At 44.2% G+C, this 14,411-nt stretch overlaps 1 protein-coding gene across 1 annotated transcript in view; it reads right to left on the bottom strand.

The window, feature by feature from the left end:
• Positions 1 to 14,411, bottom strand: part of LOC109914334 (microtubule cross-linking factor 1) — a 162,378-nt gene that overhangs the window by 8,929 nt on the left and 139,038 nt on the right. Inside the window, exons 10-11 of the mRNA XM_048596189.1 lie at positions 10,576 to 10,743; positions 7,812 to 8,063 (exon numbers count right to left, since the gene is read on the bottom strand). Of these exons, the coding sequence (XP_048452146.1) occupies positions 7,812 to 8,063; positions 10,576 to 10,743 (420 nt within the window). The remainder of the gene's footprint in view (positions 1 to 7,811; positions 8,064 to 10,575; positions 10,744 to 14,411) is intronic.

Here is a 14,411-nt window from a genome sequence, read left to right as displayed (position 1 = left end):
TGCACATAGTGAAGCATCTTTGAAGTTGTAAGGAATACAATTTGAAAGCACGGTCATACTTTCCAGAACTTGTGGGATGCTCAGTTCATGTTGTCAGGAAGGAGCAGGCACTTACACAAGTCAGATGCAGCTGATAAATCAATAGTACATCATTTAACCAATATATCACTGCACAGCTCAAATTACAATGGTATTGAATGAAATTTACCAGGAGGTGCCTGTAAATGATATAAAATCCCTGTGAAAGAAATGATGTCTCAGTTAGTATAGCCACATGCAGATATATTTCTGTTGTGTTGACAGCAGATTCTTACTGGTTGATGTCGTAGTTTGCAACAAGGCAGATTGCAAATGTTTTCTTTTTGTTTTCCAAGCTGCAAGGCTGAGGGACCTCGGCATCACTTAATGAATCAAGTGACGAGGCATCAGGAACAAACATGGAGGAGTGTGCAAGCTGTTACCTTCCTTCAGAGCAAAGGATGCAGCATGTTCTCTACATTGCTGTTTCTCTGATGCCAAGAAAGGCCTGTGGCCTGGTGAGTGACAACTCTGAATGCTCTCTCTCAAGCTGGACATAGTCCGAAGGACTCCAGCACTGGCTCATGTTGGTCAGCACAGTGGCCTTGTCCTTTCCAGGGTTTGGTCTGAAGCTGCATTAGGAACACAAGAAGGCTAGTTTCTAACAGGCTTTAAGAGCTGAAAATAAAATCGAAGTAGCTGTTGAGAGCTGTGGAATTATGTTGTAATGGTCCACATATGAATCACAGCATCACCTTTGGCCCAGCAGCACAGTGGTTAGGATGATCACGAGGTTGGTATCCACGCACTGACCTCTGGTATCTGGTTGCTCTGTTCCAGGGCAACAGCATTGGAGCCGATGCACAAACATAATTCACTGAAGCCCAGCACACACAGGCTGGAAAAGTGTTAGAGTGCTCGCTACCTCACTGCTTGGTGAACATTCTTTGCCGCAAAAGCTCAATATAGGATTGCCAAGCTCTGCCAAAACCAGATGAGGGTCAGAGGAAGATGTGCGATCATGGGGCAGGGCCTGATGTTTGCTTTGTAGATTAAAAATAAATGCCTTTGGAACAGCAGTAAATTAAAGCCTCCCCATATTACAAGCCACAGACTAAGCTGAAATACTGGACCTTATTATAACACCATTCTTTTATACTTAAAAATTCCCATAAGCCACATCAATACTTAATCAGTTAATAATCTCTTAAAACTGTCAAACTTTCACACAATCCCCTGCTGAGATAGGAGTTCTGCAAGTCTTGAAATGCAGCCAAACATTCAGAGTGGCCTTATGAATGCAAATAATGACGCCAATTAAAACTGTAAAAGTAGATGGCCTTGGTTCAGAGGTATAGATAGAGTAGACAGCCAGAAACTTTTTCTTAGGGTGGAGGTAACTATTACGAGGGGGCATAGTTTTAAAGTGAGTGGAGGTAGATATAGGGGAGACGTCAGAGGTAGGTTCTTTACTCAGGGAATGGTCAGGGCGTGGAATGCATTGCCGGAGAGGGTAGTGGAGTCGGCCTCATTAGGAGCATTTAAGCGACTATTAGATAGACATATGGATGATAGTATAAGGTAGGGGTGGAGGTTAGATAGACATTAGGATTAGTGTAAAAGTTCAGCACAACATCGTGGACCGAAGGGCCTGTACTGTTCTATGTTCTATGTTTATACTAAGCTACACTAGATGGCCTGTCTATTAAAGCAGTCTCAGGGTGACCGGCTGTTTTATTCTCAGTGAAAGATGCAGGCCAGTTGTATTTTCTGAAGCTTGTAATTAGATACTTGATAATGACCTTCCACCAACTTTGCTCTTTTGTCAATGTTCATGATGAAAATTAAAGCTGTGCATATATCTTGAAAGAAACATTCTACAAATCAAATACAAAATTAAAAGCAAAGGCCAGCTGGCCCATTGAGCTTGCCTCACATCATATTGGCCTGACTTTAAACGGCAAATTTATAGCTTGGGAGAGAAGACAGTGAAAACTTTGCTAGCCCTTTCAATGCAGCACTGAGGAAAAGCTGCACTGTTTGTTGGAGGTGCCATCTTTTGGAATAGGCACTAGGCCTGCTTGCTTGGTTAGTTGGTTGGTTGGCACTACTTCATAGAAGAGATTGGACATTGGCAGGAGTTTGCTGTTTGCAAACTGGCTGTTGCACTTCCTACATTTCAACAGTGACTATACTTCAAAGAGTACTTCAATGGATGTAAAGTGCATGACACATCTGGTGGTCACAACTGGTGCTACATAAATGCAAGTCTTCCTTTTTTGAAACCAAGGAACATTTAGCTTCTCCTTCCCACAGGTTTCACTCAGGCACAGTTGTGTCTAGTAAAACTCCTGCCAATTTTACTTCCAGTGTTGGAAATGTGGTTTAAATTCTGGAAATGATGACAGAGTTCTTTATATATTCAGGTTGCATTACTGCTAGAATGTGTAATCATTCTTTAAGCTTTAGACTGGCAAAAGGAAAGGACCAAATGAGATGTGGAAAATAATAAAAGGTTGAAATAAATCTGCTTATATTATATTAGTATTTTCTTCCCCATACAACAACTTCAGATCATCATTACTACCGTCCTCTCCATCTTGAAAATCTTACTTAGGCAGCACATGTCTCAGTCACTGTGAGACTGTGAGGGAGACAGGATTGTGAAGTGAATTCCTATGCAGAGATCAGCACAACGATGTGTTTACCACTCTCCTTTTTGCTCCGAGGAAGCCACATGCTTCTTTGTGTTTCTGAATCAATGTCTCTTCCTTGACGGATCAAAAAACAAGAGCGGACAGTCGTGAAAAATGGATGATTCAATCTGTTTGTGGAACTGCTATTGACAACTTTGCAATGCTGCATTAGACACACAGCACAATGTGGTGGCAATACTGTGCAAAACACGGAGATCACTACAACCAATGTGTTAATGATATAATCGGTCACAATAGCATTTGTTCCATATGCAGCAATGGGCCGGTGGGAAAATTTTAAGCAGTATTTGTAAAGTATGAGAGTGCCCAGCTCCTGTCGAAGTTTTGAGGCATCAACTAAAGCAAGCTGCCTTCACAGAAAACCGACAGCCTTTAAAATCTCCAAAGACTTGAATACCCCAGACAGTGGCACCATTATGTTGCTCTGAACGGCTCCCAGCTGCTAAGAACATGCTTCATGACACAGGATTCACAGTTAAACACAGAAGGCCCTATTCAATGGCCAATCCTATTCACTTCCGGCGAGGTTACTCACTGTGCCAAACAGCTATGCTATGACACACTCGCTGACTGAAGTATTCAGAGTTTAAGGAGCTTCGTAAATTGTCAGTTTTTCCATGGAGGAAGCTCCCTTTAATCTTTATCCTACAATAGTGGTTTTCTTATTCTCAAAACAATCCCTTGCCTCCCCCATTGTCAAAATATAATCCCTGCAATTAAAAATAATTGGCTTTCTCCAAACACAAATCTCCCAGCTGTCAGTGGTTCTGCACAATAAACAAGGAGGTCATGGTCGAAAAAATTTTTTAAATTTTATTATCAAACAGGGACAGGCACCGTACTGATCCCTGTCAAACATTCTTTAAACCTTAAATCTAACTGTACAGGAAGCTGTTTGAACATGATTACACTATGATTCCTTTCTATACATTACAAGCTCAGATACTAGACACCAAAATATTGACTATTGTATTACTTACGCACCAAAACATTTCATTTAAATTCGATTTCTAACTGCAGGATCTTGTGCTCCTAGAGGTTTCCATCTAATACTTCATTAAATGAGGAATAAATCTCGGACTGGTAGTTCCAACCAGATTTGAGTGCAAGGCTGAGCTTCTGAGAAGTGCCATCTCTCATCTTCCTAACTGTCTAACAGACTGAACATGCCCCTGTATCAGCACGCTCCCACTCTAAGCCATTAGCCACCAGTCACTAGATTGAGAGCTGAATCAAATGTCAATTGCAAAATAAAAACGTGGATGCAGAAAATCTGTAAAGGTCTAACAAGTTAGCAGTCAGCCTCTGAAAGGGAGAATAAAGCAAGGAAGTGTAAAATGCTCGAAGTCTGAAACACACAGAAACAGAAATTGCTGGAGAAACTCAGCAGGTTCTGGCAGCATCTGTGGAGAGTGAAACAGAGTCAACGTTTCAAGTCCAGTGACCCTTCTTTAGAACTGAACAACCTACTGAGTTTCTTCAGTATCTTCTGTGTTTCTGAAAGAGAGAAGTTAAGTTAACATTTCAATGGGTGGCACGGTGGCTCAGTGATTAGCACTGCTACTTCACACCGCCATGGAGCTGGGTTTGATTCCACCCTTGGGCACTGAGTGGAGTTTTCATGTCCCCCCGTGTCTGCATGGATTTTTTCCCATAGTCCAATGCTGTACAGGCTAGGTGGATGAGCCATGGGGAATACAGGGTCACAGGGATAGGGTAGAGTGTGGGTCTGGGTGAGATGCTCTTTGGAGGGTCGATGTGGACTCAATGGGCCAAATGGCCTGCTTCCACACTGGAGGAGTTCTATGACTCAATGACTTCCATCAACTGCGCAGTTTGAGCGTTCTCTGTTTCGGAGACGAATCAGCCATTTCACATTCTACATGTTGCAAATTGAGCCAACGTGTTCATCATTAATCAGGGATCAAAGGCACGAGATCTTCGGTTAGATTAAAGCTGTGTCATTCTGTTTGTTTTATCAGTCTGCTTTTGTTTAAATCTTGATGAAGATGTTCAGGTTTTTGATAGTTTAAATTGATGAGGCCTGCAATTCCAAGGCGCCTGAACATTGACATTTCAGTGGAAGGTTGCTCTGAATATCCTGTAAGCTGCTTGCGATGGATCTGTATTTCCAAGTGAAAGCAGGTGTGAGAGCACTGTCAGACTGCCTGTACTCCATCAGCAAACGACTCAGCAAACCATCTGGTTTCCTGGTAGCTTTTATCTCATGCTTGGCTCTGCTATCACCTTCCATCTGTTGTTCCTCTGTCTCTGTCTCCAGGCCACTCCCAACTCTGCTACCTCGGGACTAATGTTCAATTACAGTTCTTGACTGCGTGAAGAATTGTCGGGTCCTGGTTCTGCACTCTCTCTTTGTTCCAGAATTAAACCAAGGTGAAGAGGAATTCAGCACATGGCATTGAAATGGTTTTAACTGTTTTGCAAACAGAGCAGGGAGTCAAATAAGAAAGATAGCAAGAACTGCCGATGCTGGAGTCGAGACAACAGTGTGGAGCTGGAGGAACACAGCAGGCCAGGCAGCATCAGAGGAGCAGAAAAGCTGACGTTTCAGGTTGGGATCCTTCCTTTGTTTCTGAAGAAGAAAACATCAACTTTCCTGCTCCTCTGATGCTGCCTGGCATGCTGTGGTCCTCCAGCTCAACACTGTGTTGTCCAGGTAGTCAAATAATATTGATTGGGCTGCTGAGACTCTGTTTCCTGTTGACTTCAGTTTTAACTGTGTTCACCTGATCAAATAGCAAAGGCCATCAATGCATTTTAAATAGTTAGATGATCTGGCTTGCCATTGGCTCCCAATTTATTGGTTACTTAAGGTCATTTTGCTGCTCATTTCAAGCTGTCCTTGAGAAGGTTGTGATGACATCTACCTATCACTGTTCCAAAGTGGAGTCATATCGGATTTGAAACACTAACTCAGTTCCCCTTTTCACAGGTGCCAATGGACCTATTGTGTTTCTCCACCATTCTCTGTCTATATTTCAGATTTCCAGCATCCACAGGATTTTGTTTTTAATCTGTCTATCACTTGCTGCTTATGCAAGTTTGGAGACAAGTCATCCAGTTTGGGGGCTTCACCGGGTTGGCACCTCATTTTTAAGTATGCTTGGTGCTGCTCCTGGCATGCCCTCCTGCATTCTCCATTGAACAAGGGCTGATGGTAATGGTTGACTGGGGGATATGCCATGAGGTTGCAGATTATGCTGGAGTACAGTTCCACTGCTGTTGATGGTCCACAGCATCTCATAGATGTCAGTTTTGAGTTGCTAGATCTGTTCAAAGTCTGTTGCATCTAGCACGGTGAGAATGCTACACAATACGATGTAAAATAATCTCAATATGATGATGGGATATGACCTTCATAAAGACGGTGCAGTGGTCACTCTAATTGATACTGTCGAAAAGCAATTTCGATGGGCAGATTTGTGAGGATGAAGTCAAGTAGCATTTTCCCTCACCACCTGCTGCACACCCAGTCTAACAGCTATGTCCCTTAGGGCCTGACCAGCTCGATCAGTAGCACTGCTGCTGAGCCACTTCTGATGGTGGACATTGAAATCCCCCACCCAGAGTACACCTTACGCCCCTGCCATCCTCAGTGCTTCCTCCAAGTGTTGTTCAACATTGAGGAATACTGATTCATCAGCTGAGGGACAATCAGCAGGAGGTTTCCTTGCCCATGTTTAACCTGAAGCCATGATACTTCATGAGGTCCGGCATCAATGTTGAGTACTCTCAGAGCAACACCCTCCCGACTGTATACCACTGCTGGGTAGCCACCTCTGCTGCGTTTGTCCTGCCAGTGGGACAGGAGATATCCAGGGATGGTGATGGTGGTGTCTGAAACGTTGCCTGTCAGATATGATTGTGTGAGTGTGACTATGTCAGGCTGTTTGACTAGTGTGTGAGACACCTCTCCCGATTTTGGTACGAGCTCCCAGATGTTAGTAAAGAGGACTTTGCAGTGTCGACAGGGCTGTTTCTGCGATCCTTGTTTTCAGTGCTTAGTGCAATGCCAGGTGATCCATCCAGTTTAATTCCTTTGAAACTTTTTTTAAGAGGTTTGATAAAACTGAATGGCTTGCTGATCCATTTCAGAGTGCAGTGGAGAGTTAACCACATTACTGCGTGCCTAGAGTCACATGTAGGCCAGACCAGGTGTCATTAGCCATCGCTCTGGATTACTGGTCCAGTGAAAATCCCACAATGCCATCACATCCTGGTGTTGGGTGCCTGGAGGTGGGGGTTTCGGATGGGAAGTTGGCCAGCTACCAGGCAGGAAGGGAGGGGCCAGTGGTTGCATTTGTTGGAGATAGGGGTGTAGCAAATGGGTTTTCGGGAGACTCAGCTCAGGTGTTTGTAGGGGGGGTGTCAGAGTTAGGGATTGTGGGGTGATTGGTGTGAATGTGAGAGGTCAGTTTCATTGTTAACCAGGATTTAGAGCAGGTTTATACTCCTCTAATATTTGCTGCTTAACCTAACTATTATGGTAGGTGAATCAGGACTCTCCAAAGTCTCTAACTCTAACTCAGTGGTTGAATTGTTTGCAGGGTTCTAAGTGCCAGGTGACAGTCCGTTGAAAGTTTAAATGTCACGGACGATTACTGTATGGTCAGTGCGGTGGGTGTTCCTAGAGGTCCCTTAGCGTATGTACCAGGTTACAGACAATCTCTGACTTTCTGGAGACTGATAGATCTGGGCCATTGTTTTAAGAAAACATGCATTGCAAGTTACACCTATTGGGCTACATGTCCACTCTGCACAAACATGGAGTATTCTGCTGTGGGTAGCAATGAGATTTGGACAGATACATGAATAGCAAGGTTTAGAGGTATATGGGCCAAACGCAGGCAAATGGGACTAGTTTAGTTTGGGAAACGTGGTCAGCATGGACGACTTGGACCAAAGGGTCTGTTTCTGTGTTGTATGACTCTATAAAGCGAACCTTCAGCAGTTGGCAGGTTTTCATTGTACCCATCAGGAAACAATGAGCTGCAACTACCGACTTTATGGTACAATGCGATCCCCTTTTCCCTGAGAGACTTTCTATTTGCCCACCTGCTCCAGTTTGCTCTGCAACTCCTTCATCTGCCATTCCCACTCTCGTCGCTCCCGGTCAAACCTGTCCAGCAGCTCCACCTTCTCGTGCTTCCAGTTCTTTTCCGAGTTTTGGAGTTGCCAGTGGAGATCCATCAGCTGACTGTGACTGTCGGCCAATAGTTTCCGGTGCTCATCCCTCTCCTGCTTGAACACTTCCTTGGGATCGACAGAACCTTTGCTGGTGGACTGCTTCCCGATCCTCTCTTCAAACTGCCAAAAACGTAACTTTCAGATATTGAAAACTGATCAATGTAAATACCGAATCATTTGCTCAATTTTAATGTCAAGAATTCAGAGTCGGAGAACTGTTACAGCGCAGAAGATGTGGACGGTGAGCAACAGTACTGAAGACAGCTACACTGTTCCATCCGGTCACACAGTTTACTAACACCCACGGGAGTGCTTTAACTCTTCACTGGGTATGGGTCTAGTGGGCAGGCAACCCACCAGGATGCCTCTGTGGGAACAATATAGCCTCTAGGAGCAGTATTGAACCCTCTGGGACTGATATCACCCCGTCTGGAAGCAATATCAGCCTCTATGGGGACAGTATGATACCTCTGGGGATGGTATTAGCCCCTCTCAGGGCAACAGCTCCTCTAGGAGCAGTTTCGGTCTCTCTGGGAGCAGTGTTAGCCGCTCCGGAGGCAGTTCTAACACCTTCTGCTCAGCTATCAACCCTTCTGGTACTAGCATCAGCACCCTCCGGGAATGGTATCGGCTCCCTCTGGGAATGGTATCAGCTCCCTCTGGGAATGGTATCAGCTCCCTCTGGGACTGTTATTGGTCCCCTTTGGGAATGGTATCAGCTCCCTCTGGGAATGGTATTGGCTCCCTCTGGGACCAGTGTTGGCTTGGTTCTATTAGCACATCAATCACCATCGTCCTGACTGACACAGTCAGGGGACGTGGTCACAAACCAAAGTCAAGGAAGGCCTGGGGTGCTCTTGTGGGACCCAAAGGAGTAATCCTCTTCCTCTCAGCTCACATCAAAACTTCGAATACATTTCTGAACCTTCTCTTTGCTGGCGATTTCTAACCCTGCTCCTGACTACCATCAGTGGGTGGAGAAAATCCCCAGCTCAGCCCTCCGATAAAATTCACAGCTGGGCTTTGGTGACCATCTAGTGGATGACTTCTAACTGCAGCCTGATATCTGGGTGGGTGGTGCTGGCTCACACTGAGTTCCCTACAAGCTGCTCAACGCAGATTGGCCTGTCTTTCCCTGCCCTCCCCCACCACCACCCCAGTCTGATTTCCACCCAGTGATACTTCTCTCTCATTGCCCATGATCACTCACAACAAATGGCAATGATCCTGAGAGCTGCTGGCATTCAGCCAAGCAGAGTTTCGACAGTGCAGGGAAGAAAGGAAGTGAATGAAGAACGAGCATATGTATCCTTGACATAAGGCCACTATCACACTCAGAGTCACAGGTTTGTCAACGTGCAGAATGAGGCCATTCAGTCTCTCATTTCTATGATGGCTCTCTAAATGAGCATTGTAACTAAGTGTCATTCTCAAGCCTTCCCCTGTAATCCTGCACATTGTTTCCATTCCCTCCTGAATTCTTCAATTAAACCTGCCTCCACCACATTTCCAGGCAGTGTGTTCCTTACCGTAACTATTTGCTGCCCTAAAAGCATCCTATTTGCTCCTACTGCAAATTATTTTAAATCTGTGGTCCCCCATTCTCAATTTTTTTATAAATAGTATCTCCCTATCTACTCTCATCATTTTGAAAACTTTTCAAACCTCCTCTTAGCTCTCTCTTTTTCAGGGAAAATAGTGCCAACTTCTCTGAGCTGATGAAATTTCTCATCCCCGGAACCAGTCTTCTCAATCCCGTCTGCACTCACTCTGATGCACTCACATCCTTCCTGACGTGTGCTGCTCAGAACTGAACACAATAAGTCTGACTGGAGTCTTGTACAAGTTCAGCTCAACCCCTTTGCTCTTGTACCTAATGGCTCTATTAATAAGGTATGGTCTGCTTTATTCACTGCTCTGTCCACTTCTGATGACGAATGCATATTTACCCCAAGGGCCCCCTGCTGCTACACATCCTTTACTGTAGTTTCCATATTGTCTCTCCATGCTTTTTATCCAAAACAATTCACCTCACAGTTCTCCGCAGTGAACTTAATCTGTCATCTATCTGCCCACTGTAGTGATTATAACAAGGTCAGCCAGGTGGACCTTATAGAATATAGGTTCCCTGATTGGGGATGTTAATCTGGTCCAATCAGGGAGCCCTGGCTGAGAGATATAAACAGGAGTGGCAGGGGTTCTGTTTACTCTGATTGCTGGCTCTGAGGGAGCTGGATCAGTGTCAAGGACTGTCTACATATCACTGAAGGGTGACTTGGTGATGGGATACCGGCCTCTGTGGTGTTATTTCACCCAAACTACCAACTTGTCAATGACCTTCTGAACTTATTTCCTGTTCCCCCTCATGGTTTACAGTGCTTCCGTACTGCAATAATGTTACCTGCTCCAGAGAAACTTCATGCTATACTCAGTAATGGTTTATAGTGACTCTTTTAAAGCTATGGCTGATGGACAATATTCTGTTGTATGTTATTTCTCCAGGGAAGATAGCAAGTGGTTGAAGCTAAATTGAGGAATGAGAGCTGTGTCCTTGAGCCTTTATCTTAATCCAGTTCTGGAGTTTGTCATTCCACTGTTTACAATACGAACAAGGTAAAATGTTGCCAGTTACCTGGGCAAGTTGACACTTTTGCTCGGCGTATTCCATTTCCCAAGCAGCTTTCTCATTAGCATACTGCTGCTGTAGCTGATTGCGATGTTTCTCCTCATCACCAAGCTCAGCACCAAACTCCTCCAAAACAGACTTCAGAGCTATCAGAATCCTTCGGTTTTCTCTGGCCTGTAAAATACGAGGAATCACATTGAAACTGCTGCGTGGGGATAGGTCATTTGGCCCAATTAGCCTACACTCGCGCCTGAACACATTTAAGTCAATTCTCAGCCTTACTGAGACCTACCAGCATATTCTGCTATTCCTTTGTCGAGCTCCTCCTTAAATGTGACTATGGTGCACTGTTTCACAAGTAGTTAGCTACTTGTAAGGTGAGTCATGGATTTTTATATCCCCATTTTCTCAGTTTTCAGTGCTCTCAATTTTACATCATTTTTCTTGTGAAGGTGCTGACTTTTGCTGGGCCTCCATTTCGTGGATAATTTAAAGCTCTATGTGACCCTTTTGTAAGGGATGAAGGCTTTTTAATCAGAGATTATTGTATTCAAGCTCTGACCCCGTCCCAACCCTAACACCTTCCCAGCAGAATCACGACAATTGGGAGTAGGATAATGAGGACACATTCCCCTCTCTTACACAGACGTACAAATGCTTCACTACTGTAACTATGGAGCAGTTATAACATGAAAACCTACAGTAATCCTGGTTTTGCAAAGTACATGATTTCCCCTTTCTTTAAGTGTCATTCTTTTGTCTCAAAAATCCAATCCAAAAGCCTAAATCAACTAAAGGCATTTCATTGTCATTTAATACAGTGCTATACTGACTGTAAATCACTCCATTCTGTGTAGCCTTGGTAACAGTCACAAGAAGGTTTGGAGCTTTGTTGAAGATACAGCTCAAGGTCAGATTTAGCCGTGATCATTTAAACAGTAAGACTCAACCAAACCTATCCACCCTCTGAACTGCAAATAGCAACTCATAGGCAAGGAATAGAGGGCTTCCCATCTTCATAACACATAGCTCACAATGAGTTAGCAGAAAATTAATAAAAGAACCTTAAAGGCACAGAGCTTATCTGTTGGGATGAGTGGAGGAGTAAAGCTCTTATACTGGAATTTATGAAAGTTTGCATTTATGAAGTATATAGCTAAGTACAAGGAAGACAATGACATAGTGGTACTGCCACTAGACTAATAATCTAGACTATGTGTTCTGGGGTCATATGTTCAAATCCCACCAAGGCAGCTAGTGGAATTTAAACTTAGATAAATAAATTCTGGGACTGAAAACTAGTCTCAGGAATAGTGCCAAAGGAAACTATCATCAATTGTTGTAAAACCCATTGGGTCACTAATGTTCCATTAATGGGAAGGAAGGAAATCTGCCATGATTATTGGTTGACATGGATGATCCAGCAGGTAATTCCTGACCAACAGATACGCAATCGTTTCTCTATTGCTCTGTGAAATGGCTCTAGTCTAGCAAGTCACTTAGTTCAAGAGGCAACTCAAACAGTGAAAGGCTAAAGAAAAGAAACAAATAACTTTTGTACAATCACAATATCACAAGCATTTTGCAAATATTAAAATTTCACTTTTCTAAATTCATGATGTGGAGGTGCTGGTGTTGGAGTGGGATGGAGAAGGCCAGAAGTCACATGACACTAGGTTATAGTTCAACAGGTTTATTTAAAATCACAAGCTTACGAAGCGCTGTCCCTTTGTCCCTGATGAAAGAGCCGTGCTCTGAAAGCTTGTGTTTTCCAAAAAACCTGTTGGACTATAACCTGGTGTCGTGTGACTTCTGACCTTTTCTAAATTCATTCATTGGGTGTTAGCGTTGCTGCCAAGGCCTGCATTTCTTGCACATTCCACTACCCTTGATCAGGTGGTGATGAGTTACCCGCAACTGAATGTCTTGCTCAACCATTTCAGAGGGCAATTAAGAGTTAACAACATTGTTGTTGGTTTGGAGTCACATGTAGGCCAGACCAAGCATGAACAACAGATTTTCTTCTGTAAAGGATGTGGTGAACAAAATGGGTTTTTATGACATTCCAAATAATTTTGTGATCGTTATTACTAACACTACAATTTTATTTCAGAGTTTATTACTGAATTAAATTTGCATTTTATAGCTGGTGGTGTGGATTGGAATCCATGTCAGTGAAGCATTAGTCCTGGCTTCTGGAATTCGAGCCCAATAATATTCCGGTGTCTTCAGTACCAGTGAAATAAGTGCTATCATTATAGAATTATTAATGCTTGATGTTTTCCATAGCCTATCACTATCACAGAGTGGAGGGTGGGGCTGTGGATGTAGGTTCACAGTCTGATTGACAATTCCAAGAGATTGTGAAAGGAGTAATTGACTTTGAAGTGGGACTATAAATAGAATTATTTATTTTCTCAGGGATTAAGTACTTGCACATTGTTAAATGTATTGAGAAGGCTTTCACGAATGAATTTTCAAACATAGTGAACAGAGAAGCTTATTTTATTTTATCTCAACATAGTTTCAGAGGTCCATTCCTGGTGGATATGCGTGAATTGACATAGAAAGTGTGGTGGGTTGGCATGAGTTGGCACCTGGTTCCATTGAAGCTATAAAGGACATAGGGATGAATGGGAGGGGAGGCATAGGTTTACATACGCAGATTGAAGAATAATTAGGGAGGTGTAGAGGGGGTTTGAGTGGAAAGCATGGGTTGCTTTGAGGGGAGATAGGGTTTGGGTAAATTGGAGGTATGAGGGCCACTGGGCAATGCTTAGGGGACACATGTTGGCAGGGGCTCATATGAATGGCAGACAAAGCATGGGGAGTTGGGGAGAGTGAGTGATTGGTAAAGCTGAGGGGGACTAATATTTAGCAACACAATGAGAATGAAGTCCCAGATAACTGAGGCTGCCCTTATAACCGACCCACGTTGGCCCATGGCAGCCCCATGTACTATGGGTAGTAAATATGACATAAAAGATGTGGGATAGAGTTGAGCCAGCCATGTTTGATTTGTGCCCGAGGGGTGGCTGGCTCAACTCTATCCTACACCTTTTGTGTCATATTTACTACTCATAGTACATGGGGATGTTTGGGTTTGTCAGGCTGGACAAGTTCTTCAACTGGGCTCCTGGTCTTTCAGAAAATACAGCCGTGTCTTGGGGTAACGTTTGAATCCACAATTTACCAACTCGGAAATGAACAAAGAAATGGAGTTTGTTGGCAGGGGAGATTCTCACTTTGACTGAATGAACCATTAAAATTACTGATGCGTTCTCGGGGACTCCTGAGCTAATTATTAAAAGAAAACTGTCTCCTCAACAGAGTAAGAAACATTGTCATCGTTGTGGAAATGTTTCTCTTTGCCCCTGTAAAACGATGTGTCAAATTAATGGAGCAGACGAATCTTCCCATTCTGAAGGGTATCTTGCTCACTTGCTGAAAAGGTGGCGAGGAACTTCAGCTGGCTCTTCAGGGGAAGGCCCATTGCATCTTCACACAGTCCAGAGGGCACAGTCCAGAGGGCAGTGCAGAGAGCACAGTCCAGAGGGCAGTGCAGAGGGCACAGTCCAGAGGGCAGTGTAGAGAGCACAGACCAGAGGGCAGTGCAGAAAGCACAATCCAGAGGGCAGTGCAGAGAGCACAGTCCAGAGGGCAGTGTCGAGGGCCCAGACCAGAGGGCAGTGCAGAGGGCAGTGCAGAGGGCAGAGTCCAGAGGGCAGTGCAGAGGGCCCAGACCAGAGGGCAGTGCAGAGGGCCCAGACCAGAGGGTAGTGCAGACAGCACAGACCAGAGGGCAATGCAGAGGGCACAGACCAGAGGGCAGTGCAGAGGGC

This window comes from Rhincodon typus, chromosome 4 (assembly GCF_021869965.1).
Source record: "Rhincodon typus isolate 14 chromosome 4, sRhiTyp1.1, whole genome shotgun sequence".
Lineage (NCBI taxonomy): Eukaryota > Metazoa > Chordata > Chondrichthyes > Orectolobiformes > Rhincodontidae > Rhincodon > Rhincodon typus.
The sequence above is the reverse complement of the archived record's forward strand: the minus strand, read 5'-3'. Positions and strand labels throughout refer to the sequence as shown.